This window comes from Emydura macquarii, unplaced genomic scaffold (genome assembly GCF_026122565.2).
Source record: "Emydura macquarii macquarii isolate MOO-44397 ecotype Brisbane River unplaced genomic scaffold, CSIRO-AGI_Emac_v2 contig_1483, whole genome shotgun sequence".
Taxonomy (NCBI): Eukaryota; Metazoa; Chordata; order Testudines; family Chelidae; genus Emydura; species Emydura macquarii.
The window spans coordinates 1068990-1096027 of NW_027131620.1; the positions used below are offsets into that span (position 1 = coordinate 1068990).

Consider the following 27038-nt stretch of genomic DNA (forward strand, 5'->3'; position numbering starts at 1 on the left):
CACCTGCACCAGCCCCGCCCCGGAGAGAGAGGCAGGGGCAGGTCGGGTGCCAGGTGCCCTGATTTTATAGGGACAGTCCCGATATTCGGGGAGGGGGGGGGTTCTTATATAGGCGCCTGTTACCCCCCCCCCCATTCTTCACGGGGTCCGCCCCCCTGGCTGGGGGGATAAACCCGGACCCCGACCCAGGCAGGCAGCGGGGCCGCCCCACGGCGAGCACCAAGCGCCCCCCCCCCCCCCAAGTGCATGCCCCTCCCAGCCCCCCTCCCTGGCCCGGCGCGGCCCATGACACCCTGGGAAAAAACTTTGATGCTCAATCAAGCGCTCGGATCCCTCCGCCGGCTGGGGGAGGCTCTGGACCAGCCGCGGCACCGCCCCCGAGCGCGGAGCCTTCCGCGGCGGGGAAGAGTCCCGCAGTCTCTCTCCGGCAGCGCGCGCGGGAGCAGCCCCGGCCCCGGTCCCGATGTGAGCGGCCGGCCCGGCCCGGCCCGGCGGAGCGAGCGGCCCGAGCACCATGGGGGCCCTGGGCGTGACCCTGGGGCTGCTGCACTGCCTGGGGCTCTACCTCCAGCTGGGCGCCCCGGCGCGGGCCCCGCCCGGCCCCCCCGCGGCCAACGGTGAGCCGGGACCGGGCAGGGGGGTACCGGGGGGGGCAGCCGGCCGGGCAGAGCTCTGCGCCCTGGGCGCTTCCCGCTGTGGCATGAGCCGGGTCCCGCCGGGGGCGGCGCTGGCGGGGGGTGCAGCGGGGGGCAGGGAGCGGGGGGTGGTGCAGCGGGGAGCAGGGAGCGGGGGGGGTGCAGCGGGGAGCTGGGGGGTGCAGCGGGGGGGGGGGCCGGGAGTGCAGTGGGGGGGCCGGGGCTGCGCCTCGCTGCGCCCCAGCCATTGCGCGCGGCGCAGGGAAAGTTGCGCGCCTTGGCCGGGCACGGCCGGGGCATGTTCCCACAACCCGGGAGCCCGCGTCGCTCGGCGCCGGCCGCTTCCTTTCCTCGCTCCGGGGCGCGGGTGGCCCGGCCCGGCTCGGCTCGGCATCGCCCCGCAGCGCAGCACCTGGCGCCGGCTCCTGACCGCTTCCAACCCCGCTTCGGGCTCTGGGGCCGGGCCGGGGCAGGACAGGCGGGCTCGGTTCGGTTCGGTTCGGCTCCTCCAGCGCCGGGTGCGCTCCACGCCGCCGCCTTCGCCCCGGGGCTGCCCCGCCCGGCACCTTCGCACCGGGTCCCGGGCTGCCCGGTGCCCCCCGCCGAGCCGGTCCGGTCCGCGGTCCGGGCAGGGCCGTGAGCTCCGCGGGGGGCTGGGGCTGTGAGCTCGGTGTGTGTTGTGTTGTTGTGTTGTGTTGTGTTGTCAGACTTTGGGAGTGATTTGCCGGGTGTGTTCGCGCTGGAGGAGCCGGCGGGTGCCTGGGCTCGCTGACCGGCTCCCCGGGGGCTGGGGCCGCCTCCATCGCCGAGCACCCCGGGCAGGCAGGCGCGGACCCGGCTGCTGGAAGGAACAAACACCCCGCAGCTTTGGGCCCCGGGCAGCCCCGCAGCCACCGCCGCCCGGAGCCCGCAGGAGCCCCCGGAACGCAGCGAGGACGCGGGGCCCTTCGCGTCGGGAAGCGGCGTGCGCCGGAAACCTGTCTACACGGCGGCTCGGCGGGCTGGGGGGGATCATGTCAGTATCCACCGGTGCAGCTTTCGGCGGGGAGGGGAGGACAGAGCCGCGGAGCCCCCCGGAAAGTGAGCGGGTGACGGCGGGACAGAGCTGGATCGACACCCCCGAGGTGCCGGGTCCGGGTCCCGGGCCCAATCCTGCTCCCGGGGAAGTCACTGGCCACCCGCCCGCTGACTCCAGAGGGGCCGGGGTGCGAGGACTGGCAGCGGACGCGGGGGGCTGGGGCTGTGGGAGGCGAGACCCGCTGCCAGTGAAGGAGTTGGCGTGAACAGCGCCGCGCACTCAACAGGTTCTCGGGGGCTTGGCCCGGCCGGCCGGTGCCCAGGGCTCCTGGGCGCTGTGGTACGTCTGGGGTACGCGGGCCAGCGAGGTCCCCCCGCCCATCCTTTCCCTGCGTGCCTGGCCCTGTGATCCCAGCCCGGCTCTTCTGATCTCGGCTCATTCCCCCCCCAGCAAAGGCTTGGCTTTGATCTCCTTGCGCGGAAGCCGGGCCTGGCCCCCCCCCGGCAGGGAGCGTCTGCTGCATTCTCCGTCCCCGCCGCTCTTCCCCGGCCAGCCCGGCCTCGCCTCCCTCGGCTAGCTCCCTCAATTATTCATGCACCCATTGCAGACGGCGCTGGGCTGGGGGTGCCATTGCTCTCCCCGCCTGGCTGCGTGCGTGGAGCCGGCTGGTAAACAGCTTCATTCCAGGGCAGGAGAATCCGGCATCTGTGAGCGTGTGACAGCGATCAGCCCGTCAGTTTCATGGCTGAAGGGTTCAGGGAGCTGAGCCCTGACCCCGGGGGCTGCCCTTCCCCCCCGCGGCACAGCCCGCTGATGATGCCGGTAATGACTTCCATAAACAGGCTTCATTCTTCTGGGTTTTTTTTTTCAAGCTTCCTGGTGGGAATTCTCCAGCCCGTGTGTTTTCCCTGCTGCTCCTCAGGCAGGCATTCAAGACAATTACTTCTGACACCTCTCCCCCATCAGAGGTCTGGGCTTGCCTTCCTCAGAAGGAGGCTGACACAGGATGGGCGAGACGGGGGGAATGATCACATTAGGACAATGACAGCGAATCCTCATTTAAAAACTCCACCGAGGAGGCAGCAAATCGGCCACAACAATGGGTGCCTTTCCCAAGAATATGGGGCCAAGAGGCAGGTAGGGCTGAGACCATGATTTTTAACTAGGACCTGGAAACTCTGCTTCCCTTTGCCTTGTCTCTGCCGTGCTCCTGTCTATGGCTTGTGTGATTCTGGGGCAGGCAGCTTTCTCCCTCTGGGCTCGTCCAGGTGCTCTCTGTTCACGTCCCTGGGCGTGGAAGAATCCTCACTGCCACTCTGTAGTGCAGCCCCTCCCTGAGCGCGCTCACCTTGACGTTCTGCGCCTTTGCGAACCCGGCACCACAGCCCACGTCCTCTGTCTTGGGTTTATCCTGTAACCCCACTTCTCATTTTTACCCTTCTCTCCCGTCCCAGCCAGCAGCCCTGGCTGGGGTCGTGCTCCGCGCTGTGCAGACACTGGGGCCAGCTGTGATAATGCCCTCGGTCATTGGATTCACTGGGGCAGAATAGACCCGGCTAGTGGTTTCCGGTTCCTCCTTTCACACCGACTTCCTCCTGGTCCTTCTTGGATAGGCACGCCGCCCCCTGGGCCAGCTGCCCGGACTGACTTAGGATGGGGTGTGTGTGAGACGTCCAACTTCTCAGCATGCCTTAGTGACTGGCACCGGATGCTGCCAGCCCCGTGGGACAGGAGGCAGCAGGCCGCGTACCCTTTGACTTGCAGGACCAGGGGAGCTAAGAGCAGTGTTCTCGGAAGTGACCACTGATGCCTTGTTTGTTTTGGGTACCCAGCTGGGGATGCTGTGGGCCTGGCTCTTTCAGCCCCCACCACGCCACTTGGAAATAACAGGGAGCCGCGTGCGCTCAGCATCCTTGGAAACCAGGCCATGGTGTCTCGAGCTGATCTTCAAAACCAGAGGCAGCTTCTGGAGATTTGGCTGGAGGCGTGTTACCAGGGGCCACTCGGGGAGTCACTGGTGGAGTCTGGAACAGCCCCAGGAGTCCTGATGCCCAATTTTCTACTCATTGCTTCTGCTCTTTTCCTTCTGGAGGCGAATGGTCTGAGACCCCAAACTCACTGGCATTCAGGCTGCTGGGGGTTCCCTTCCCATGACATGTCACCTCTGGGGGAGGTGGGGGGGAGACAGACACAGGATGACAATTTCTGCCCTGCATTGCTTCCATTGCCACAGTGATGCTGGGGTGTGAAGAATCTCCCAAGGGACAAGTGGCCTTCTCAGTGCAGGCAGCAGCCCCTCCAGCAACGGGGAACTGCTCGAAATACACCCACGTGATGGGGTTAATTCCGGCTCGTGACATGGTGAGTCCTGGCCCGGATCAAAATCCCCAGATTAGTCCACTTGTTTTGTGTTTTGTCTATGGTGCAAACTGAGATAATTCTGCTGCTAATATGACAGTAACAGGGTCAGAGGCGCGACTCTTCCCTGCCCATCATGAAAACAATACCCCTGCCCCATCTCTCGGCTCAGCATTCACCGCCCTCCTCCAGCCTGACACTGCCATTTGAGAAAGGGCGAGTTCATAATTACTGGGAGAAACCAACTCGTCTGACAGAACTCAGTCCAATTTCACAGAGCAGGGACAATGCCGGCCAGATGGCCCACAGGCCGGTCGTAGCCCTCGCCCCCCAGCTACCCACGGAGGGTTAGTGGCACTTTCAAAACCAGACCAAACAAATGAGGGGTGGACGAGGAGAGGAAGGATTGATGGCAAACGTCTAAACTCCAGCACATGTCGGTATCTTATTAACCCTGGACTCCTGGCCAAATTCCAGGTCCGTTCCCTGCATGTTGTCCCCTAACTTCCTCCTTCACTCTCCAGACAGACCCTACATTATTCTTCTGCCTTACCATCTAAACTGTTGTGCAGTGATGTTGTGCGCTGTTAAGCTGTTGTCGTTTGCCGCCCAAGAGGTGGCTGCATCTGTAGATTCAGAGTGAACCTTCCATATCGTTCATATAATCATTTAAGGCCCAGATCCTGCTCCTGCTCTAGTCAGTGGGGTTTTTGCAGTTGCCTGTGTTGGGCCCTAGGTTAGTAAAGTGCGCTCGCATCTTTCCGGGTGAAAGCGGTTACATTTTTCTCTGAAGGCTTGGAGCTGATTTCAACCTTTGCAGTCTGTACCTGTTAGAGTGTGTGTGTGTGCATGTGCGTGTGTAAAGCCTTGCACACAAGGGTATTAATGTAGCAAGTGACTTACAGATCACTGAGCAAGGACTTCCGCGCAGAGGCGAAGGAGAAAGCTGCCTTCTCTTGAAGGGTCTCTCTGGTTTGGTTGGTCGCTTTTGGAGCTGGATCCCCTTTGCCGCTCTCACAGCTATTTAGGTCAGGGGAGCCCCCCTGCTCACACCTGTGACACAGGAAGTCCTAGTGCCATGTTTATGCATCAGGCTCTGGTGCTGTGATGCATTTTTGATGACCCGGCGTCAGCGTTCCCTGGTAGCAGGCTCATTAGAAAGAGATTCATTCATAGATTCTCAGCCAGACAGCACCGCTGTGATAATCTCGTCTGACCTGCGCAGCGCAGGCCAGAGAACCTCACCCAGACAGTTTAGGAGCGAGCGCTGGCCCGGCATGCTAAGTGCGTGCGGCCAAACGTACGACACGCGGATACGCTGCCCGCCTTCTGGCGTCAGACCTGCACGCAGCCCCCACCCCCGGTGCAGCCAATGCTCCACGGAGAGAGGTGTGAAGTAGGAGTGAGCAGGGTGTGCACAAGCGAGAGGGTGCCAGAAATGGGGATGCATGGCTTACATTTGCTATGCCCCTCCCTGCACACGCGCTGGCCGAAGCACCCTGTGTGAAGAGCTGAAGCTGGATCTTCCCGCTGCACGTTAACGGCCCGTGTTTCGTGCTAGCGACGCACTGCAGCCGTGCACCCAGCCTAGGAAGCTGCGGCTGTCTCTAACCAGAGATAAGGGAGTCCGAGAAGGCCGTGGTTACCATGGCAGAGCTGGAGGACAGAAAATGCCTTTGGACGGTGGCTCCTTGTGTGCCATGTTTGCTCCTTTTGCGCTTCACGCGCACCAGCCTGGGAGTCGTCTGTGGAGTCAGTCCTGCCCGCCAGGAAGTCCAGGGAGTCTTCCCACTGCCATTGGTGGAGTAGGGCAGGGGCTCTGGGGCTTGCTCCTGTGCGTGACGGGTGAGTTCCTCCGCCTGCCCCTGACCGCACGGGGCGGCAGGCGAGCAGTGCCCGTGGACAAAGCTGCTGGGTTCCCACGGCCAGGGTTTGGCCCGTGCCCAGGAGCGCCAGGGTTGCTTTGACGAATATAGAGTGTGCAGTTGGGGGGAGGAGGCTGAATCTGAGCCATGTCATGAATTTATCGGGTGCCTTTGAGCACCTGGCCCCTGCTTCCTGGGTTCTCCCTGAGCTGCCGGCTAAGGGCTCCAGCAGAGAAGCAGCTGCAAATCACCACCAAAAAAAAGTCAGCTGCCAGGCAGATGTTTCCTCCTCCCTCCAGATGTGGAAATTCCTCCCCCCCCAATGACCCAAATTATGGGGCCTGGGCCACTGGCCCGTGAAATGGTCACCGCTTTATACTGACCAGTCAGGAACATAAGGCTGGGGCAGGATTGTGGACAATGGGAGCTCACTCTTGATGGAAGGGGGATTCCCAGCTTCCCGCGCAGACAGCCTCTGCCCTAGCCCTGGAGGAGCCTCTGGAGCTGCAGCGTGTTTAAGTGCAGAAGAACTGTTCTATCACGCTCTGTGCAGCTGGCCTCATGCCGAGGGAGGTGCCTGGCTTTGCAGGGGGCGGGTTTGGAAACGATGCCCACAGGCGATTCCCGGTCCCTCTCCAAGGTTAGTGCGAGAGCTGTTCGGTGATGGACGCTGCCCCTGCGGGGGTGGATGAACGGTTCAGGGGCGCGCGTGTGGAGTGGGTGCAGAGGGCTCCCTTGGCAGCCCCAGCTCAGTGGTGCTGCTGGTGAACCTTTGTTCCAGCCCTCGCCGGCAGGCGGGGGGTAACGTGCGTGCGTGTAATGTGTGAACGTCGACAGTGCATTTAAATGTGTCGGGGGTGGGTTAGTGTAAAATGTAAGTGCTACAATTTGAGGTATGTCGAGAGTGCCGAGAGCGTGGGGCTGACGGCCCCTTCTAGCCCGGCTGCGACTCGCGGTGTGGGTGCAATGCAACGCAGACGCTGTCAGGCGGTGGGCAGGAGAAGGAAGCTCACCTGGCTCTGCAGAGCTAGCTGTTTGCTTGCTGCGTTGTAAACCCAGCCCTCCTGGAGGACAGGACGGAGGATGAGGGGACAAAACTAACAGGCCGGGTGCCAGGTCACTGGAGAGCACGGTGGCACGGCGGGGCCGGGGCCCACGCTGGAGCACGCTGCTGTGACAGGGTGTCGTCTCCTCTCGTGCTCTGCGTGGCGTGCGGTGAACCAGAACTGGGGCACTCCCGTGTCTCCAGCACAGCAGGCAGCGACTGGGCGAGGCGGAGCTGACTGCCCGGCAGAGAGATGGGCGAGGCCTTGTCTGTGGACTGAGCAGTGTGGGGAGAAAATTCCCCTGTCAGGGTTCGGGGATGGCCCTGGAGGGAGCTTCTGTCTCCTCACAAGCACCTGCCTTGGGGGCTCCAGCACTCCTGCTCTGGGCCTAGCAGAGCAGACCCACGGGGCAGGTTCTCCGATGAAACGCCCCCGGATCTCCGGGGCCCAGTCAGGCGCCAGCCTCTTCCCTCGAGCACCTTCCCTCCACAACTCCTCCCTCCCTCTTTCGGGGAACCCGCCGCCCCCCCGGCTGAGCGTGGCCGTTGCCGCCTCTTGGGCCGCGGAGCTCAGGGCCTCGCTGGTGGTGGCGCAGGTGGACGTGGTGGACGTGGTCTGCCCTGGGTGGGGTCATGCGGTGGAGAAACGTGACCAGTCGGGACTTGGACCAGACTGGTGAAGATTGGCGGCTGTGGTTAGTTCTAATCTGATGGGCTTTGCAATTTCCCAGTGGGATGGTACTGGGTGGTCGTGTTAGTCGTGTGTAAGCACCTGCACGCGCGCGCACACACACTTTCTCTCCCTCTCCTGTAGAAGCCAGAGCCAAACCGCTCACCCCTCTCTGGAGGGGAGGTCTGACGCGTCCCATGTCTCGTCGCCGGCTTGTGAGGACACGGCCTTCCCGCTGCCCTTCGGCTCCGGGCTCGCTTTAGGTTTAGGCTGAGCTGGGGCTTGGATTTGCTGCCCGATTCCATTACAGTCGGGGTGCGTCAGTCACTCGGGGCAGCTGCAGCTCTGCTGCTGGGCCACGGGCCACACGAGCCCCCTCTCCCCACGCCGGCCGGGCATTGCACTGGGGGGCCAACGGGCTGAATGCAGAGGGAGGGGCATCACAGCTGGGCCAGGAAGTGGAAGGGAGCCAGGCTGGCAGAGCACTGGCCGGCAGGCAGGACTGGAGGGGTTACAGGACTGATGGGAAGGTGCATTTAACACACGTCGATCCCCCGCTGACTCGTGAGAGCCAGGCCCCCGAGTGCTCACGGCTCCTGAATCTCTGGGCTCTAGAGGGGATGATTTTACCCTAGCCGCTTTCTCAGCCCTCTTGCTGTGTAAGCTGCATCAGTTCAGGCTCCCTCACGGCCACGGACGCTGCACGCGCCGGCTGACGCGTAGCATCGCTGCAGAACTTGGCCCGGAACACGTGGCCCTAACTCTGCCCTTGTTTGCCCCATCCGCAGAAGGCAGGACATGGCTGCCTCTGGAACGAGCCCTCCTCCCCTCGGGAGCCCCCCCGGAGGGGGGGACTGGGAGCCGGGGTCACTGGGAAATGGATGTGAACGCACGGCCCTTGGGGGTGTTGGCTGAGATGTAACGCAAGTGCAAAGTGCCAGCTGTCGCTAAGGAGCGCTCATTCCTGTTTGCTTTCAAACCCCAGAGGGACCGAGCCGTCAGCCGGGAGGAGGGTCGGCCGTTATGGGGCTGGGCTGTTTGCTCCTCGCTGGTGGGACGTGGCGGTGGAGCCCGGGAGGGCTGGCTGGGGGGGCGGGGAGGGAATGGCTTAGCGTGAGAGGGCGTCTGAGCTGGCAATTAGTTCTAAGAACACCTCAACTCACCGAAGCGTGGTAAGCCATGAATTACGACAAGGCCTGTTGTGAAAGGAGAGAATAGGCTGCACTGGGTCAGAGCACAGCACACAATGACAGTGATCAGAGGTGCGGCGTGTACAGCGGAATTAGAGAACTATTGATATGAAGCTCTGCTCCACCTCCCTTTGTGCCTCTCCCCTCGGGTACCGGCGTTAGCCTGCCTCCGCTCCCTCCTCTTCCTTTTCAAAAGTCTTTCCTGCCTCTGCATCTCCGGCTCGCGAGTCCCATTATTCCTGCAGGGTGTCTGCTAGTGAAACCCTGAGGGACGTCAGCCTCGCACCTGCTCTCTGCCCGGCCCGAGCGCCTCCCGCTGCCTGTGCTGCTGGAGCCAAAGGCCTGTTAGGAGTTTCATTCAAGCCCCCGTCAGTGGGGCTGCTGGGACGTGCTCTGCACAGCGTCTTGCCAGCAGCTGCTGAGCCAGGGAGCAGTTTTTATCACTCCAACTTTGAAAACTAAAATCCGCGACTCCAGGGCGAGCTGGGAGGTCTCGGTGCCAATGGACATGAACAAAGCTCAAAGGGGATCTAAGGCTGCTCCAATTCAAACTCAGCTTTGTTGTTTAGCCTGCAATTCTGCAGACAATGAGCCTGTCTAATCATTCTCTGTCTTTGCCAAATTCCCCTGCACTCCAGTAGGGCCGGGATGTCACATCTGATACGCACAAGTGCGGAGCACCTGCAGCTCCATGTAAATCAGCATGACCCACAGGGACTCAGCCCCTCTGGGTAACTGACCCTGGGCCTGTGTAGTGGGCGTGGGCGGCTTTGGGCATTTCAGAAAACGGCACACTGAAAAACACACGGATTTGTGCAAAAAACCTGGTTCTCCGTACAACCATCGCGCTTCCTGCTTAACGTGGACATTTGCTGAGGGCTTGACGCAGGGATGGAGGCAGGCTACTCCGCGGTTGGGTGGAACCAGTTCACCGCGGTGCTGGTCTGGTCAGGCCAGGCAGAGGTTTCCATTGCAGACTAGATACAGCTCCAGAGGAGAAGCTCTTGGCTCATGTAGACTTAGCAAGATGCACTGACTGACGGACTACAGTTGTTATGGTTCCTGGGGGTAAATCGTTCACAGGGCAAGATAAAGTTCTGCCTAGGTAATTAATGTGTCTTTGCAAATGTCCAGTACATAGTTAATTGCCCTTCAATACATGTTTACACAAATATTAACCCATGTCCGTGCAGGCTTGTCTGAGCTGCAACGTTCATAACAGGTCTTAACAGGACAGTTATTAGTGGCTCCTCGGAGGTTCCGGGCTTGTCTGTCTGTCCTCAGAGGAGACACCACAAAGCTTCCCTCAAGCTGTCCCCATCCGTGCGCCCGGACTTGAGGGAGACGGGCCAGATCCACAGTCTGGGTTACGGCTCCTTTGTGCCACTCGGGAAAATGCTGCTATTTGAAGGGCTCCTCCCAGTAGCACACCTGCACTGCAGCTGGGCCGCGTCTCTGCTCCACGCCCCAGGGCAAGGGGCTCTTCGGGGCAGAGCTGATGGGGAATCTTTTGACAAACTGTTTTTTTTTATCTCCCACCAAAAAATAGCGATTCAATGAAACCAAACCCGTTTGCAAACCAGGGTCGGGTTTGACGACTCTCCCGACTGGCAGAATTCCTGGGGGCGAGTTTTGGAATTGGAATTTTCAAGACTTGGACTTTTCCTCCCAGTTTAGAACAGGGCCATTTTTCAATATCGTAAAACTGCTGGGGGATGGGAACCGTTTCCCACCCGGCTCTGGCTGGGCTGGGCTGGGCTGGGCTGGGCGGCCGGGCATGGACGCAGAGCTGTTACCAAGGAGCTTCCTGGTGCCCTCGCTCCCCCGCAGAGCAAAGCTTGACACAGGGACGATCTCGCCATTGTTGTCTGCAGAGTCCGCTCAGCCCTTGGCCTCTCTGGAACGGCTGCTGCTAAGGGGGGAACCTGTGCGGTAAAACCAGGAAGGTGCCCAGACACCACCTTGACGGGCACAGGCGGAGAACAGAATTGGATCCCCAATTCCTGGTGTGCAGGCCAGCATGCTGCTGTCAAACGGTGCTGCAGGTCCTGCCTGGGCTGCAGTGAGCCCTGAGAACTGAAAGAGGTTCCTGCTCTCCCGTTGCAGGATGTGAGGCACTCACTCAGACTAACGTTGGGGTGGGGGGGGGTTTCAGGGCCCGGGTACTGCCCCCAGAAGCCTCCCACTGCCCCCCAAGCTTGTTCTAAATAATACAAACAAAGCCATTCGATTGCTTCATGCACTAAAGAGCCCTGGTGTGTCTCCGGGCATTGGCTCCCCTGCTCTCACTCCTGTTAGCAGCAGACAGATTGTGACTGCCACATGCTTCTCTGTCGGAGCTGGACTGGCCACCGGCTGGCTGGGGTTGAGAGCTGATCTCGGTGACAAGAACAGTTGCTCCCTTCCCAGGCTCAGGGTGGAGAGAGGAGGAGGGGATGGTGAGCTGGATTTGTTTTCAGCTCAGCACGTCGAATCTCTGCCCCCAACTGATCTGTTGCAATGCCACTGGACAGTAATCACAGGGGAACCTGCAGCTGCTCAGAGCATCTTCCTCCCAGGCCAGGAACGCCTTGATATAGTGAGTTTTTCTGTAGACCTGGGGCTGGCTCGGGGGTTTATTGTTAGGGTGAAAAGAAGCCACAAAAGCAGGGCTGGCTGGCTGCGAGGCGGTGGGCGCAGGAGGGACCCTCAATCTCAGGCCTTGGTTGAGGTGCACATCACTGTACTACGGAAGCCTGGAGACGCTAGGTACGGCACTCCCAGTCCCTGGCATTGCACGGGCTGTGTGCATCCTGTCTCTGCAAACGCCCGGGGATCCCAGTTATCGCTGATTAAACCATCCTGGTGCAGCATGAAATAAATCGCCCTAACCCGAACCAGCTCTGCCGGCCACGGGTGAAGTCCTGTATGTTTATACCCCTCCCATGCTTATCTCCTGCAAGTGCCTCTGCCGCAGCCCTGCTTTGCTTTTGTTCTCCACTCTCCTCTTTCGCTCACTTTCTCACTGCTTTGTAATTGTGAGCCTCTCGCTTCCTGGGATTGCCAGTATTCCTCTGAGCTGAACCTCCTCGTGCCCTGGCTTTCCTGTTCCCTTTGCTTCTATGAGTGCAGCCTTTTCCCCTGGGTATTTTAGCATGAGGGTTGTGCAGGTAGATTTTTCCCCTCCCGTGCCTGCTCTCAGGACCCATCGGAGTGGGATGCCCCCGATAAGAATCTTCTCCCTCAGAGCTCGCAGGAGTAACGCCTGTTCAGGAATGTGCTATGAAATTCCCCTGGGGACGCCAGCTCAACTAGCACAATCCTGCACGTGCCAGAGTGGTTTTTTTCCTCTTAAATCTCCCTAGGTTTGTAATTCCGCTGCTGTCTCCCTCAATATTCCTGCAGCTGCTGTGAATGCTCCTTCCTCTCTGCTGCAGCCCGTGGCTCGTGGAAACAGGCAGCACCCCAGCTATTGCCTTCCTTCTCCTGGCACGAGGAATGGGTGGTGGGCTGGGAGTCCATCTCTCTCACTCACTCGCCCCTCGGGGACTGAAGCCCTCAGCCATCGGGTTTTGGATCTTTCCGGTCGGCTCCATTAGAGAGAAACCTGCCTGTTTATCCTGAGTCCATCTGTGATGCTCGTTTCCACGTCTATGGATCGAAACCCCCACCCTTGGCTCCCATCTGCCTTGCGCTGCTCACAGTCGCTGGCTGGCGCTTCTCTCCAGTCTGGTTTCTGCCCCTCGCACTCTGCTGAGACCACTTTTGTCACAGTCCTCTCCCTAGCCACATCTCTGGACCAGGGCTTCACCCACACACCCAGCCTGGCCGCTGCCTTTCGTGCTGTTGGCCACGCTCCTGTCCTCTCCTGGTTCTCCCCACCTCTCCAATCGCTCCTTCCGCGTGTCCTGCGGAGGATCCTCCTCATCCCTCTCCAGCTTTCTGAGGGGGTTGCACGGAGCTTCGTCTTCGGTCCGGTCCTCTCCTCCCCTCCCGCTGCACCTTGTCTCTGGAGATCTCAGCCACAAACACCCATTCAGCTACCATCCCTCGGCTGACGATTCATAGATCTACCTCTGTGCTCCAGACCTGTCCCCTATGTCCAAGCTAAAGCCTGGGCCTGCCTCTCTGATGTCTCCTTGTGGGTGTCTAGACATCATCCGTTCCAGCTCAACAGGGCTACCACAGAACTCCCGGCCTTCCCCCCACGGCCCTCCCTGCTACCTCCGTCCTCGCCACCATCCTGCCTGTCGCTCAGATCTCTCTCTGGGTCCCCACAGCCAGGCTGCCCCTACGCCTGGCAGGCTCTTTCTGCATCTTGTCTTTAAGACACGGCCTCCCCCATCCATCCACTCAGTCAGCACGCTTGTCGCTCTCCTGGCTCGATCGCTGCAACATCTTCTTCTCTGGCCGTGCCGAGTGCAGCCTTGCTGCGCTCCCGTCCATCCCGAACGCTGCTGCCAAGATCGTTTTCCGAGCTGCCCCTTTGGCCATGGCACGCTTCTCTTTGCAGCCGTCCGCTGACTCCCTCTTCTCTCTGGTATCGAACGCAAGCTGCTTGTCTTCACTTGCAAGGCCCTTCACAGTCAGTCCCCTCCATCTATCCATCCATCCGTCCGTCCATCCATCCATCACCGCATCAGTGCTCATTTCTGATTGGCCTATGGTACCAGCCTCCGTCACCCACTTGTTACATTCTGAACCTGTTTTCTGCCATGCTGCCCCGCACACCTGGGGGGAGCTCCCCAAACATCTGCAGAACTAATTCATTAACCCCCTTCAAAACCTTCCTTCAAACGCTCCTTTGCCATGACGCCTACAAACAACTTGGCGGCAGGTATGCCACTGATGGGCTGACACCGCGGCCTGTCATTCTGACCCGCGTTGTCTCCATTGGTTCCTTGTGCTCCTCCTTTGGTCTGTCTGTAGCCATCTGTTGTTTCCTGTCTTATACTTAGATTGGAAGCTCTCTGGGGCAGGGACTGTCCTTTTGTTCTGTCTGTACAGCACCCGGCACCTAGGTGCTATGGTAAAATGAGTAACTAATAACATAAATGCTATGTGATGGCTATCACTCACTGCCTAGACACATGAGAGACAAGCCGGGATTACACAGCCAACAGAACAGAATTCCACACGATCTACCCCACAATCAGTGGTTCTCCAGCTTTTCCACACCATCCCCTTCCCGTCTCGCTGGGATGCAGCCAGGACCCCCCTCGCTGGCAGCAGCGTGAGAAGGCAGCTGGTGAGAACCCCTGCCGTCACAGGTCTTGCCCAGCATGGTCCCTGGGAATTTGCTGGAGATGGACTAGTATCTTCGGAGGTGCTACCTCTGCAAAATGGTACCCAGGAAAAGAGGCTAAAGCTTGCTTTATTTTTCTGAGTATCTAGGGAGTCTGGGCACCAGATGGGAGGTTCATGTGTGAAATGTGAAGCTTCCAGGGGGGTTGTGAATGAAAAGAAGGAATGTTGTTTGATGCATGAAAAGCTTCTAGGCCCAGCTTGTTAGAAAAGCGCACACGTGGTTGTGGCAAATGCAGGCGCAGAGAGCTGCTGAGTAGTCATTTGCACAAGCATTTACTGCTGTGGCAATTTGAGATGTACAACTTTCTCTGTGAATAGTGAATTCACTGACAGATACATTCTCAGGGCACTGGAACTATTGGTGCGTTCGAGGAGAATTTGGCCAATAGGATCAGCTGAAATAACCCTGAAAACAGAAGTTTTGGAGCCGTTGTTTTGATTTGCCATTCCATGCGTTTCACTCCCCAAACCAATTTTTTTTTCACTTCATCCTGAAAAACCCAAACATTCAGTGTTGGCTTGATGTTGCCCGACTCTTCCTTTGGGTTCCTCAGTTTGTCACCGAGTTGAAACAAAAACTGGTTCAGCTCTAATTGTGCCAACCACATTCACCCTTCCTGGGCTGCTCTGCTCTGCTGTTGGGGGAAGGGGTCCTGCTGGCCTCCTGTGGCTGATAACGGTCACTTGGAAAAGTCCTTTGCCTCCTAGGTAACTGCAGTAGCAGCCTGGCTTCTGTTAGTTCCCCTGCCCGGTAGCAGCTTGCTTTCTGTTTCAGGTTCTTCTGCTTTTCACATAGAATGAACCTTCCGGAGTGCAGGGCATTTCAATGAACTTGAGGGTGGGGTGCCCGCGACTTACAAATGTGAATCTGTAAATTAGGGCCTCAAACTTGGTGGCAAGATTATCCCTCCCCCAGCTGGAAGGCTGAGTGTGAGTGCGGTTCAGTCTGTGTGCTCGGGCTACAAATGGCCGGAGGGCCAATGTCACACACCCACTGAAATGGCTAAGAGGCTCCTTTATAGTGCATAGCGTTATCTGTACCTCCTGTGCTGGAAAACGGAGACAGACAAACTCTCCTCTGAGCCCCCGGCCTTGGAAAGCGCCTGGAACAGCAATTGGAGGAATTCTTGTAAGCAGGCTCCGAATGAGCCCTCACTGCCACGCTGGTTGATGGGGGCGGAGGGGAAAGAAGGCACCTCGCTCACTCCGCTGTCCGGCCGCTATGTTTTGGGTGCCCTTCCGGACGCTTGCCGCCCCATTGGCCGCCCTCCCAGCCGACTTGGTGGCCGTGTTGCTCCGCTGGCCGCTCGGCCAGTCGCTCGCTAGTCCTGCCAGCCGCGCTGCTGCACACCATCACCTTCTGCTGCCACCTGCTTCTCCACCGTGACCTCGGCGGGTCGGTCTCCTGAGGTCCCACACAGCTCTGATTCTCCGCTCTCCGTGGGTGCGGAAGCTGGGCAGGAGCGCGCCGCGTGTCCCACAGAAGACGAGTTCAGCTCTACTGAGCACTAACAAACCAAAGGCTGCGAACAGAATCTAGCTAGCTCCATCTCTGACCAGTGACACCCTGCCCGAGGCGCTCAGACAGAGCCACGCTCCCAGGCAGCAATAACTGTCCTCACCCCCGCCAGCCAAAAGGATCGTTTGGGCAAAGCTGTCCCGTGCTGCTGAACTTCTAAGCAGGGTGTGTGTGCTCCTGTAAATACAGCCTGTTCTCCTCCCCCAGCCAGCTGGGCTCATTCCGATCCTGCCTGCGTTATGTTAGGAGAATTTCGCTCTGCTTTCTCCAGGGCGTCACCCTGTTTGGGAGGGGAACGATAGGTGAGCCACAGACACGGCACTGCAAGAAGCTGGAAACCCTTCCCGCTGCCCCCGCCACAGTCATGCTGGGCCAGGAAAATAAGTGAGCTGAAAAACTGCATGGGAGAGAACTGATGAGAGAGTGTGGTACCTGCGAGGATGTGCCAGAGAACGGCTGCCCCCGGCACCGAAGGCCTTAACGAGCTCCGCTAATGAGCCTCCAGATATTTTAGCCTCTTGGAACCATTAATGCCCTTGGAGTGTAGATCTCCTTGTGATATGCGTTGGATTATAGATACGTCATATATAGTGGATAGCCTCTGCCCCAAGCCGGGCTGCTACACTAGGAGTGTGCTGTTCCTTTCCTGCGGCAGAGACAATTCCAGGGCATCAGCACAAATCTCTTCTTCAGTTTCTGCCCGCTCCTCTCCGGGTAATAGAACGGCTCCGCGGCCAGGGCAAAGTCCTGTTATGAAAGTGTCCTTGCCGTGGCTGCTTCCGCCCAGTGTTTCGTCAGAGTGGCGAAGGCAGGGCCCACGGCACCCGAGCAGTCGTGACAAGCTGAGGAGCCCGCGACCGGTGCCCAGCCGGTCCATCGCTGATTTCAGGATCTCCAAAGGAGGCTATTTGATGCTGTCACAGCCGAGCTGCCAGTTACACGCTGCGGGGCCCGGAAGCTGTGCGCACCCTGGTAACCCCGTAATAAAAATATTAGGTCCCCAGGTCTGCACACATCGGGAAGCCCCAGGGGGCTGATTGTTTACGTGGAATAGGGAAGAGGAGAACTCTGTCCGTTACTACCCAGGCCTGCCTTGCACACAGCACTTTGCAAAGCACAGGGGCAGGTCCCGAGCTGTCCCACAGCTGCTTTCCTGGGGTAGCTTCACATTTATTCCTGTGCAACTGAGACCAGAATGGGGCCCACTGCTGCTATTTAGCTGGGTCTCTGGTCCCGTTAATGGAAATGGCAAAACTCCTGCTGCCGTCCGTGGGAGCAGGAGCCAGCCTGAAGCGAGAGGGATGTAGCGGAGCAGGCAGGGTCGCTGTTGAGCGAGGTCACTCTCCCCACACAACGGATTCTGGGCCAGAGCCTGGACTGGTTTCTGCATCCCTCCCGCTCCCACTCCTGCAGGGCTCCTTCAGCCCTCAGCAAGGAAGAGCTGGTGTCGGAGCCTTGTGCTCACCTTGCGTCCTGTCTAGCAGAGAGGAGAACCTGGCCTGGACTGCGGTGCCACCCCTGAAGTGGACCGAGAGTCGCGTGCTCGGGTCCTGCTCCCTTTTCCCTGGTTTGGTCGCCTTCTGCCTTAGCTGCCAGGAGCGCTTGGCCTGTGCCGAGCTGCAGGGGAGACAGCTGAGTGAGCTCGGCGGACTCGGTCTGCAGAACGAATGGCTGCACGGCGGTGGGGAGATAGCGAGCTGACGGGTATATCTCAGCTTTATGACAGCGCCAGGCTGTCCCAGCAGGCGTTTTCAATTCCGTTTATCTGTGTTTCCCCATTGAGTTCATTTTATTTCCCCTGATTTTTGTTTCCTGGGAGATTTATCGATTCTGGTTTTCTCAGTTTATGACAGGCAGTGGGCGATAAACCATCCGAGCACTGAGCCCGTTAAAGTCACTGTCTCCTTTTTCTGCTGTCTAAGAGGACGCAGCACCAGCATCAGTGGAGGGGGAACAGAGCAAGGTGCAAATGGGCCAGGGCCTCAGAGCCAAAAGGCAGGGCGAGCAGGGCGGGGCAAGGTCAGCATGCTGGGCATATCCCAATGGCATCCAGGAAGGCTCAGCATTTCTATAGCGCTTTGCCTTGTCAACGCACCCTCGCCTGCAAGCACCCCCGGGAGAGCAGCGTTTCTCTTCCCTGCCCCTTGGCGAACAGGGACAAGGACCTGCTGCTGATGTGAACCTCTGCTGTCGTTAATGGGGCTGCTCCCAAGAGGAAGGGTTTGCAGAGCCTTGCCCAAGGCTGCAGCGGGCGCTGGGATCAGAGCACTGAGGTTCTGGCTCCCACCACAAGCCACGCCTGCGGACGCACGACAGCGCGAGTCGAACATACAAACCTTGACCAGTAACTCCATCGGCTTAGGAACTGCCTAAGAACGGCCATAGAGGGTCAGACCAATGGTCCATCCGGCCCAGAACCCTGTCGTCCAACAGGGGCTGGTGCCAGGGGCTGCAGAGAGACTGAACAGAACAGAGCAGTTACTGAGTGATCCAGCCCATCACCCAGTCCCAGGTTCTGGCACTCAGAAGCACCCGAGTCACAGCCTTTCCTCCTTGCTGGGGACCAGCTGCTAGGAGGAGGCAGTGACTCAGGCCAAGCCAGACTTGTGGGGCTATGGTGGAGGGGGCCGTTGGCCTGCATGGGTGTCCCATTGAAAGTTGGGCACAGTCAGAGTCTGAGACGGTAGGACCCTGCCATGCCTGTCCTAGGCAAGCGTGCTTGGGCTGGAGTGAGAGCTCTGAGCAGCTACGAAGTATGTGTGGGGAGGAAACCAGGGCCCTGTTCTGTCTCAAACTCTCCATAATGTTCACGCCGGCAGCGTCCTGCCCTCGTCTCTGCCCCTGCTCTGTCAGTGGTGGCAGGATGGTTGGAAGAGAACATTGGCATGTGCCATTCGTTACACTGCAGACGACAGTCGCTCCCATTTCGTAATGAATTTGCTTTCCCCATGTTCTCAGTCTGTGAATACTTGTGTGATCTGTTTTCACCAGGCCAGATACTCATGGAAATTGACTTTCACACACAGGCATTGGTGGGAACTGCATTGTAGGTTCATGTGCACAAGTATTTGCACCAGGACCGCAGCACAAACAACAATGCCAAGTGCTCGCACATTCAACTAGCTGAACAACTGCCTCCGAGCATGACTGGCCAGCATGGCCTGCGCAGGGAATATCAGACACACAGCGACCTGCGTGGGAGCGACCAATGTTCTCAGCCAACTTTAACTGAATTCAGTTGGTGAATTTCTGACCTGCTTCTAGAGATGAGCAGAATGAGAGGCGCCTTCCCCTTGCTGGCCAACGTGATCGGCAGCTCTGAGAGCCTGGGTGGCTTTCCCCAGTCCTCATGTAGGAATGGCACAGTAAAGTCCCTGCTGAGCTGCACTGGGGTGGGCTGTTGATCTCAGGCACACAAAGCAAAGGCCTTTTCTATGAAATGCTCGCGCTTTTCTCTCTCCTGCACCTTGCACTGGGCCTTTGGAGTGCCGGCTGCTGCCGCAGGTTCAGTGCAGTCTGAAAGGGCTGTCGGAGGAGGAAGAGTCAGCACCGCACTGCTGTAAAATGCCCTCACAGTCGTCATTATCCTCTTCTCCCAAGGCTTCGCCACTATCAACCCTTTCAATGATTTCCCTCCAGGGGGTCCCCAAACTGCTCCCCTGGCCGTTCTCAAGCTCATTGTCTGTTGCCAACTTTGCTGAAACTGACACTGATCAGAGGGCAGTAACATCAGAACCCGAATTAAAGCAATTCCTTATTTTACCTTTGCTGGCAGCTGCCTGGTGTGTTGTTCCTGTCCTTTGCTTCCTCTCATCTGCCTTATGTGTTGAGCTCTTCTTGTAACTGAAACTTGCCAGTCCATGAAGGTTGCAGTTCTTTTTGGCTAATTTGTTTACTTATGGTTTGAAAACACAAACAGTCTGTGTGTGTGTGTGTGTGTGTGTGTGTGTGTGTGTGTGTGTGTGTGTGAATGTAAGGTGTTTGAGTCTGTGCCCTGTTCTGTCTCATGTTCCACGAACGTTTGAGTGTCTCGCTTTTCATCTGGGGACCCACTGTTCTGTTCAGTGCTGATTCCTCTGCTCCCAGGTAGACCGGGGCTTTTGCACATGAATACAGGAAGTCAGGAGCCCCACTTGGTGCTGGACGTGTTTGCACAATCCTCCAGTCAGGGATCAGTAGCAACACGGTGTCATGTAAGTGACCCATGACACCGCAGATATCGAACAGTTTACAGACAATTTGCAGGCTGAAATATGTCTGGAGAAATTGCTGGAAGAATTCTGTCTATCAACCGAACTGGTCAGAAGAAGCCTCTCCCCTAAGAGGAGAGAGGGCTGAATTCGTGAAATTGGTCAGTTGCTTCCTGTGACTAGCCAACCCTGATCCATTGTCCTTTGGTGGTCTGTATTTCCCATTGCGTTTACAAGGCACCCGTCCCCTCGGCCCAGTACCAGACCCACAGCTAGAGAGGCAAGACGCGTGTGTGTAGGTGTGTTCCAGCATCTCTCTCTCTGGTACCTACGTGGTCCGTCTCCATAGGCCTGGGCCTGTGGGAGAAGCTCGTGTACACACTCTGAATTAGAAAAGCCAGACGCCTTCATTATCACGATTAATCTGCGTCTGGCAGCCCCTGGCCATGTACAAACACTGCAAGCAGCAAATGGTGCTTCCACGATTGGCGGGGGGGGGAGCCCTCCCTGGGCCCAGGGATTGCAGGGGCTGCTCTGCAGGCCGAAGGGCAGAGGCCTCAGTTCTATAAAGATCTGTTTAGCAGCTTCAAATATTGAAGCAAGGTTAAATAGCCGTTAACTTCTAAAACCGCCCCCGTGAAACGTTCCTCTCTGAAAGGCAGGGATTGCAACCTCTGGGGCTGATTCGGGCCCCAAGCTCCCATTGATTGATTGAGGGGACCCGGGAGCAGATGGATTGTTTGGACCCCATCCATTTTTATTACTCCTCCCCGCCCCAAAACTGGCCCCAAAGATGCAGCTAACCAAAGAGGACTCTAACCTGCTGCAAGCCATCACCATTTTATACCACCGCCCGCAGAGGCCCTTACAGAACATGGTATCTGCATCCCAACAGCTTGCATTTGTCTTGCAACACCACTGCAACTTTTGAAGTGCTGCTCTCTGCTGGTGTTACTATTGGGAATTGCTATTCCACTCTCTCTCCCCGCACTGGTTCCTGGGGGGGTCGGAGATAAAATATCACCGACAGTATCTCTGTTTCCTCTGTCACCGAGCCTTCATTCAGAGTTTCTCTCGCTGTCCATCAGCTAATCACTAATCTAACATGCCTGCTATTGTACTGCCTTTCTTTCACTCACAGATACATCACGCGCAGTATCTTGCTGACCATCTATCAGCCAGGCCAGTACTTTCTATCAATATTGAACTGAAAAGTCTCGATGTGCTGGGAGTTGGGTGGAGCGTCACTCACGGATGTTATGCAAAGGTCAGAGCAGAGAAACTCCAGGAGGAGAGGCTGCCTACCACCCACGCCTTTGCATTTAGGCTCTGGGCAGCAGCCTTATGGACAGGTGCTAGTTTATTTGCAGTGGATTTTGTGCAATTGCGCTAGGACACACACAGTGCTCGGGCTGGGTCTGCGGGAAAGATGATTATCTCTAGCTGTTAGTAGCTCTTATTTATTGCTTTTCAGTGTCGTTTTACAAATGTCCCTTTTCAAATCAAAGGCATTACAATGTGATTTTGTCATTTCTGGAGTCCCCTTTGTGCTGGGAATGGGCTCCTGCTCTTCTGAAATAGCGCCAGCTTCAGCGAAAATAATTTCCAGAACGAAGGCAAAATGATTTTCAGCCAGGCTGGCCTCTTTGTGCTGAAATGTGAGAGTCGGTGCAGTTAGCCAAGGCCTAATGACCAGGTTGGATTTCTCTGGCTATTTTGCTCTAGCCGTGTCCCTGAGCATCTGAGCAATAATACTGCATTTAAAGGGACAGTCACTCACCCTTCCTTCCTTTTGTTATGTACCAGTGACATTAGTGATGTCGGCAGAGTTCTGTGGCCAGTGTTTTGTGAATTTACTGCTGTTGCAATGCCAGTGCAGGGCGGGCACGTTACTTGGTATGCCCAGAAAATACGGCAGCTCTTTTAGATGTTTAAAAAAGGGCTGGCTAGTGAGCGAGGGTCAGAATACTGCGTGTGCAAACCCTGTATGCACCGTTGCTGCCCGGTTTGCACATGCAGTGACTGTGACTGAGCGTGTACACGGGATAATTGCGAGAGCAAATGGCTAAGCGCAGGTGTTCCTGTATTCATTGTACTTCTCGCGTGAACGGTGCATGGAAAGGAGCTGGCGGCGATAGAGGCGCTTCTGCACGCACGCGAGTCCGAGCGTAACATACGTAAACGCACGGGGGGGCTGGGCGTGAACGGCAGCTGCGAGCTGGCCAGGTGGAGCTACTGCTAGGTGGTGAGCCTCTGCCATCCACTGCGCCTCCTGCTGGGACGCTGCCCGGCTCATCTCACTGCTGCAACCTTCAGCCAGTGACCCCGGGCACGCGCAGCTTTCCCCAGCCATTAGGCCACATCCTGCTTTTGTGTGCTGTTAATTTCCATGGCAACGGGTTAGGATCTGGTGAGCAAAGGCTCAGGCCTTGGTTCTGAGAAGGGGGAAGGAGGAGGCCCTGGGGACACGTGCAGCCCGGTAGCTCGTTGCTGGCGAGTGGGGAGACTGGCCCTGCCCGATGCGCCGAGGTGGGCGGGGGGCTGCATGGAGGAGCTGGGGTGCTCTCGTGGGTATTGCAGAATAGAGTAGCGGAGGGAGGCCAAACTGTCTGACACCCTCCCCCACCCCCAGCGCACACGTGCATGCACACACACGCACACGTGCACACACACTCTTGTTCTGGGGCCTGTAAGCAGCTGCCAAGCCGGCCTTCCTCACCCCCGCTGCTCTCCGGTGCTGTTGGCCGATGGTGCGTTTCAGCCCGTGGGCATGCGGGGGGGGGGGCATGGCCAGGGCCGGATGTGCCCGTGGACGCGTATCTCCAACAGTAACAAACCGGCCGTCCCTGCGGCTGAGAGAGGAGATGGCGCCGGAGCTGGGGGTGGGAAAGATGGAGGCAGGATTAATGAGGCACTGGGGGTAGGGGTGAGACCAAGGAGACTGTCCTGGGCAGGTGAGGAGAAGCCAAGGGGACGTGCAGCAGGGAATGAAGTGCTGGGCCCCTGGGATAAGAAGGGCTGAGGCGGGTGCGGGGGGAAGGGGGAGGAACTTTCCCTGTCAGCGATTATTTACTGTCCCTGTTTCACTCTTCATTGCCTTTCAGGGGATGATTTGATGGATTGTCTGGTGCGTTTCCAGTGGCCAGTCACTGCAGTGTAGCCTCCCCTCCTGCCCGGGCCCTCAGGGCTCAGCTGCAGCCAGCGCTGTGTGTGGGGTGGGGGCAGATGGTGGCCAGTGGCCAGGATTTCTCCTGGGGGGGGTGAATTTTGCTGCGGGCGCAGGGCTTGACCGGCTGTTCAGGTTGGAAAGGGAGCCTTCGGAGTTGCTCCCACTAGCGGTGCTGCGAGCCTGTCCCGCTCTCTGGGACGGTCGGGGGAGCTGCTGGGCTGAGCACACGTGGTGTGTTGTACGAGCGAGGCTGAGCGTGCGGCTGCTACACGCACGCCAATCTCGGCTGCAGCCGCGTCGGGCGTCAGCCGCCCCTCGAGAAGAGCAGGTCTCTGCCTACCTGTCACAAACACTCATCTGGTGTCCACCCCCACGGCTCCCCGAACCCCTGGCGGTAGGTAGGTGTCATGGCTGGGGCACCCCCTTACGGCTGAGTCTGGGGGATCGGCACTTGTCTGGTCCAGCTTCCATCACTCACTCGCCCCGCGGCCTCTCTCTGCATCTCTCTCTTCATGACTCAGGTCACTGTACGGTTCCCCCTTCCAGGCGAGCAAAGTCCCTCCGGACCAGTATCCGGCCGGCATCTCCCGCAACCCTGTGCCGGGGGAAGCGTCCTATGTTGAGCCTGGCCCAGGGCAGGTTTGTAATAACCCCAGAACCCGGCTGACGGCCTGCGTCGCCTCATTCTGAGCATCGCGTGCTCGCTGCCGGCTGAGAACCAGCTGGCTGAACTTGGCAGGACCTCAGAGGGAAGCGGAAGGTCAGCGTTGCTGTTTCTCCTCTGCCAAGAGCCCCTCTCCGCCAGGCGGTGAGCACGTTGCTGGAGCAGATATAACGGTCGCCTCTCCTTTCCTGGTCCCTTTAAAGCGCGCCGGCCCTTGCATGCCAGCACTCCTCCAGATGGCAGGAGCCCCGCTAAGCAAGATCCCCTTTGGTGTTTGCTTCTCCATCCCCGTCTTTGTTGTCACAGAGGGCCCAGGATTAGAGGCACATACAAATCCCGGCATGCAGAGGCCTGGCACACGCTGTACCCGGGCAATCGCTCTGCTGGGCCCTTCAGGCGCCTTTCTTGCAGGCTCGTTTTAATAAGCTGCTTTCAGGTCTGAAGCGTCTGAAAGCACAGATTTTGAGACGGATGCAGTAATGAGGGGCAGATTATTTCCTGCCCCGTCGTTCCCCGCTCTCCTCCTCTCATCACTACGTGGGTGATGCTTCCCCAGGCAGAGCCAGGTCCCGCCAGCCAACCTGCCACTGCTCCTGGGACTCTCTGTGCTCCACTTTACGTGGAGGGAGCTTGGTTGTGATTCCGCTGGTCATCACGGGGTTAACTGCTTCCCACGCAGCTGGGCCGCGGGCAGGCAGGTAACGAGGCGGCCATCCTGAGATGAACAGAAATGGCTTCGCTGGTTGCCTCCCCGCCCCGGTGACCCTTAGAGGAGCGTCTCTGAACTAGATTTCACGTCGCCGTGGTTCGACACCCGAACAGGCGCTCGGCAGGCGCTCGGCGCGGCTGGGCTGGGCGAGAAAAGTCACTTCTGTGCCTCCAAGAGAAAAGGAAATCATAAACACGAGCGAGGCGGAGTGCGAGAACCTGTCCTGAGCGAAGGCCTGGCCTGGCTGCTCAGCTGCCGGCACCAACGCCCACGTCGCGGGAGCCGCTCTCTCCTCCCCGCGGGTGCCGCTTGCACCGTGTTACTCGGGGGACTTGCTCACCCACTGAACTTTTCTCCCCGTTGCATTCGCCTGCCCTCCTCCTGCAAGGACGAGTGGCCCCGGGAGGTCTGCATAGGAGAGGGCTCGGCTCGGGCTCGGGCTCCCTCTAGAACAGATCACGTGCTGGGGGGGGATGTGCCTGCCGGCCAGCACAGCTGGCGTGCTGCTGTTCCCCAGAGCCCAGGCTGGGTCAGCATCTCCATAGTGACTAATGCCAGGGAGTGGGAGGTGCCAAGTGGGGGGGGTGGTGGCGGGATGTTCCCAGGCCCAGCAGTCCAGCCCCCTTGGGCCTGCAGCGTGGTCTGGCTGCTTTCTCGTGAGATCTCTGGTAGAGCCACTAAACTCTGGGGCTGGATCCGAATCTGAATTAACCCCAGTTTTGAAAACGGTTGGCTTCAGGGAGAGGGGCTGGCCCAGTGGCTCGGGGACCCAGGTTCAGTTCTCTGCTTCGTCCAGGTTTCCTGTGCGATGCTGGGCCAGTTGCTCAGCTTCCCTGGGACTCACTGTCCCACCCGTAGCTCTGCTGGGACTAGGATAAATGCCTGACAGGTTGTGGGGCGCTCGGGTGCCTCTATGGCCCCAGCACTGCAGTGTCTAAGACAGCATGTATGGTAGCCTCATCTGCTCTACAGAGACAGGCCAGGAGTGTTATAATGCTGTGGGGTGGATCCACGGCCGGGAGTGCCCTGAGCTGTGGGACCTTGATGCAGACCTAGGTCCCGGCTACACCAGAGGCGCCGACGTTTTGTTTTGTGGTACGCAGGGCGGCAGCCCTGACGGGAATTCATGGCTATCCGCTGGTGATCCTGGTCACCCCGCTGTAAATCTGTCCTGGAACCCTAGCAGATTGAACAGAGATGGACAGCTGGGCTGGGGGGTGGGTCGCTTCTCACGGCACATCTTGGTGTCCTAATCTGCAGCGCTGGCGAGGCTTCAGAGAAAGCAACGGTTAGGAACTTGTTGTCTCTGGAAAGGTGGGGGTTGGGAAGGGCATCTCCTCGCGTCTGAACTCTCCTTCTCCTTTTCTTCTCCATGCGCTGCTGTGTGTCGGGGGATTTCACTGCCCGTTTCCGTCCTGATATGCAGCAGCGACAGGGTCAGACCTCCAAGAAATGGGGAAATGGCCCTTGGAAGCTTTGATAAAAGCTGGTATCGCCTCCAGCTGAGAGATTTCCTCCTCCAGATTCAAGGTGGAGGTGAAAGAGGAGGCAGCGGGAGCCCAGGGAAGGGGTTTCCATGTTTCCCACTGATGAGAAGTTTGTATGATGGGGTGGGCGCTTCCTGCTGGCTGCAAAGAAGGGGAATTGTTCGGTGCAGGTGGGTCCCTTCTGCAAGACGGCTTCCAGTCTGGATGCAGTTGGAGAAGGCTGAGCCCTGAGGTTAATTAATATACACACTTCCCAATTAAAATTGGAAAGAAAGAAGCTGTTTGATTCAATCAAGCCTTTTCTTTGCTCATCTGCCAAATTCTAGTCTGTGGGAGCTGCTTTTAATTGTGTTCTGAGTAATTTAGACACGGACTGGAGACCTCAGGCTGTCCAGCACAATCTCTGCTCCTTAAACTCTATAATTAAAACAGCTTCCCTGGAGGACGACTTTAGAGAACGTTCCCCAGGAAACTCAGGGAGTACATGGTCTGGGGGGAGAGGAGCAAATCCGAGCAGGTAGGTGCATTTTTGTGATGACTGGTGCAGCTCTGAGGTTTCTTGCCCAGATGCTACCAGGGACGATTCACCGCAGGGTAACTAATTCTGCAGGCACAGGTCCACCGGGCCTGGCCTGGGGAGCAGCTCCTGCTGCTATGTGAGGATAGGGGCTGTGGCTGCAGACTCCAGTTTAGACAGGAGGGTTCTGCACAGCTGGGGGCTGAGCAGGCTGGGGCTGGCTGGTGCTTACGACAAACTCTCAGCGCTGTGTTGTGCAGCGTTTTAAAAACACACAATGCAGATGCGAAAACCAAGCTGCCCGTGCATGAATAAGAACATACACGGCACTGAAATCAGGCGTCCCGGCCGGCCCTACTCATTACGGAAAGTTCTTCCCACTCACTGGATAGTCATTTGCTTTTATGTAGCGTCGTTTATTGCTGGGGGACCTGCGGTTCCCCTTCAGAGAAGGGCAGAGAGAGAACGTGGAGCTGCCAAGATCACAGCTCTTCCCGGTAGCCGCTGGGATCAGGGTGTGGGCCTGGGTCCGTGCCGGGGCTGTGTGCACAACGGCAGCATTGAGGCTGGAAACCACTCAGCCTGGTTCATAGTCAGTGTGTGTCCCCACATCCCAGAAACACACACGGCCCCAGAGCCTGCCCTGCCCTCTTCCTTCGGCGGGGGCGCTCCAAGGCCTGGCGAGGAAGGCATCTTGCTGGGGCCCTGACCCCTCA

General features: G+C 58.3%; 1 protein-coding gene across 2 annotated transcripts in view; it reads left to right on the forward strand.

Annotated features, from left to right (window-relative positions):
• The first annotated feature begins 421 nt into the window (after positions 1 to 421).
• The window catches only part of VSTM2L (V-set and transmembrane domain containing 2 like), a 42396-nt gene continuing 15779 nt past the window's right edge, over positions 422 to 27038 (forward strand). For both annotated transcript variants that reach the window (XM_067553944.1, XM_067553945.1), the window contains exon 1: positions 422 to 617. In XM_067553944.1, the coding sequence (XP_067410045.1) occupies positions 515 to 617 (103 nt within the window). In that variant the 5' untranslated portion in view covers positions 422 to 514. The remainder of the gene's footprint in view (positions 618 to 27038) is intronic.